Here is a 3,239-nt window from a genome sequence, read left to right as displayed (position 1 = left end):
TCCATGAAAATTGTGAGTCAAATGATATGTTTGAGATCTTTCATCTGACCATAAATTCATTGGTTCCAGGTCCCTATTCTCTCATCATAAATTTCCACTGTAATCAATATTCTTCTGCCAGATTTAAAGACAAGAACATAATAAGCAATAACATGGCTTTTTCCATACTTGAAAGACAACTATCATGACTTTCCTTTTAAAATTTTATTTCATCCAGAAATTAACAAACCTATGATTTTTAATCACAAAAGACAATTTGTTTTCCTTACATTTAGTTTAATTAGAGAAACTTAGAAACAGTGTGTATTAATATGTATATATATATTTGCATATATATGTGGTATATTTGTATACATGTGTCCATATATACATCTGTATGTGATATCAAAACCTATGTAAACTTATCTACCAGTTCATAAATGTGATAAGATTAGCACATTTATTTAGTCAAAGCTTTCCTTCCAATTGCTTTGTTCAGGGCTTCCTTCACATCTTTGTTCCTGAGACCATAGATCATGGGGTTCAACATGGGGATGACTGTTGTATAAAAGACAGCTACCATTTTCCCCTGTTCTACAGATTCCTCAGTGGGTCGTCTTAGATACATACAGAACAGTGTCCCATAGAATATGGTAACCACTGTGAGGTGGGACCCACACGTAGAGAAAGCTTTGCGCCTGCTCTCAGCAGAGCGGCTCCGGAGGATGGCCCCAAGAATGAACATATATGATGTAAGAATGATTAGCAAGGACTGGACATTACTATAGCCAGCCACTATATACATGGAGAGTTCTTTACTGTATGTGTCAGAACATGCTAGTTTGATGAGAGGAGGGTCAGCACAGTAGAAGTGATTGATTTCATTAGCACCACAGAAGGACAAATTGTAGGTCCTCAGAGTTTCCATCACACTGAGAAGGAATCCATACACATAGGGAATGATGACCAGCCGGATACAGACACTCTTTGACATTTTACTGCCATAGAGTAGTGGGTTGCATATGGCCATGTAGCGATCATAAGCCATGACAGCCAACATACAATGTTCAGTGAGCACCACAGCAATGACAACATAACACTGGACCAAACAACCAGTATAGGAAATGGTTTTTTTCACTGATAAGAAGTTTTCAAGCATCTTTGGGGTGACATTTGTAGAGAAACATAGATCCAGAAATGATAAACTAGAGAGAAAAAAGTACATGGGGGTGTGAAGTCGGGAATCATTCTTGATTAAAATAATCATTCCAAGATTCCCTACCACCGTGACCATGTAGATTATAAGAAAGAGGACAAAGAATGCTATGCGCAGCTCTGGATGGCTGGTTAATCCCAGAAGAATAAACTCAGTCACCTGAGTGTAGTTTCTGCTGGACATTTCCCGGTTTCCACTTGAAGGTCATTAGTTCTGTAACTTTAAAAAAAAACAGTAGAAAGAAATGATGAGTGTTCCTTTATCCTTGTATCATGACTTCCCTGCAAAGTTTTAAAAGGATTCATTTGCATGATCTCAACATTTTAAAAGAGTAAGAAAAAGTAGATGGAGCTAAACGCAAATTATTTTAATTCCCATAGCCATATCAATAAGAATTACATGTGTCTCATCAAATATATTTTTTTCCTTTTCTTTTGGAAGGTTAAGGAAGGGATTATTTTAATGTGTAACAAAATCCACTTCAATGCTGTTTTGGAGTAGAGAGATAACCTGCCCTTTTAAATTGAAATATCCAAGTACTTTATCCCCATTTGTTTCCTGAATGTGAGCATGTAGGTTTCTCCTCCATCTGAATTTCTGTTCTGTCCATTTATAAATCCATATACCTAATATTTCAGAGGCCATCTAGTGCAATCCTTGCCCAAATGATGGATTCCACCTAGAGCATCCTTAGCCAATGATCCTCTGGCTGAATACTGGCAGAGATGGTAAATTCACTATCTAAATCTAAAGCCAACCCATTTTACTTTGACATGGCTGCTTTGGTCGTTGCCCTTCATTATCAAAGATCAAAGTGACACCACTTCGTTGGAGACAAATGACAGTGTGTCCAATTGTGACTGCTCAGACCAATATGAGTTTGGAATGCTCTAACACAGGTTGGGCACAAATAGTCGTGTGAACACCTGTGTTTACTCTAATTCTTCTTTCAGGCCCATTGGGACTTGTTTTGTCTATGAGTATGTGCATAGTCTATGCTCCTTTGACTTAGCTATAGTTATGGCTTATTTGTTTGCTTACTTGTTTTTCTTGATTTGAACCAAAATTTTCCTCTCTAGCTTTGATCAGAGTTGGCTCTATCTATGAACTCCAGGACCAAGCAGAGTAAATCGGATCTTTTTCATTATAGGTTTTAAAATACTTTAAAAAAATCTATCACTTCTACTGAATCATTGTTTCCCAACCATTCCAATTAATCCTTGATTCTTATATGCAATATTCTTTAATCCTCTTGCTGTCCTGCCCAACATTCTTCAAATCTATTCCAATTGGTGCGTTTTCTTTTCTAAAATGTATGACAATATTTCAACTTTGGTCTCTGCTTCCCTGAAGAATGTATCAGAAATCAATTCCATTTCAAGTTCACAAAAATGATTTAATGTATCATATATGGTACTTAGTGTTCAGGGTACTCGTCATGCCATGATAACATTATAAAAGATATTTATCTTCATCTCCTATCTTTCTCTCTGTCTGCCATTTCTATGTCTGCCTCCTTTGCCCTCTTGGGGCTTCCTCTTTGCTCTTATTTCCTTATTGTTCTATCCGTGTTTAATTTTTTTAGAGCCTAGCACTTGTTCCACTGCAAATGGCACAATTTTAGAGGTATTCAGAGAGGTCTAGTGACTTGCAAATATTCACATAATTAGCATCTGTCAATGGTAGGATGGAAACCAAAATCCTCCTAGCAGCATACTGGCACCCTATTTGTTATACTATGATACTTTTCTAACCTTCTATTTATTCTACTGGCTTGCCTTTCCTTCACTATATAATTTCATCTGCTTAAAAGAAGAGTACTCCTATTACACTAATTCATACTAAAATGATAAGGATTGATACACGTCTTAACAAATTATTCATAGAATTACAAATATAAGCAAACCAAGAACAACAATAACAACATCCTAATGACTCATGCAAATATTTTTTTAAATGACTATTAGTATATTAAAGGGTTTTCAAGTCAGGATCGAAGAAAGTGAGGAGCAGTTTTAAATACGACTTCCTGCTGCAATTTCTC

The 3,239-nt window shown here is 36.2% G+C and overlaps 1 protein-coding gene across 1 annotated transcript; it reads right to left on the bottom strand.

Moving 5' to 3' along the window:
• Positions 1-439: 439 nt before the first annotated feature.
• LOC141516815 (olfactory receptor 5M5-like) lies at positions 440-1,378 on the bottom strand. The gene has a single exon (XM_074227788.1). The coding sequence runs from the start codon at positions 1,376-1,378 to the stop codon at positions 440-442; it is 939 nt and encodes a 312-aa protein (XP_074083889.1).
• Positions 1,379-3,239: the final 1,861 nt, after the last annotated feature.

The sequence above is a fragment of the Macrotis lagotis genome, chromosome 3 (assembly GCF_037893015.1).
Source record: "Macrotis lagotis isolate mMagLag1 chromosome 3, bilby.v1.9.chrom.fasta, whole genome shotgun sequence".
Lineage (NCBI taxonomy): Eukaryota > Metazoa > Chordata > Mammalia > Peramelemorphia > Peramelidae > Macrotis > Macrotis lagotis.
Note: the sequence above shows the minus strand (reverse complement) of the source record. Positions and strands in the feature narration are given on the sequence as shown.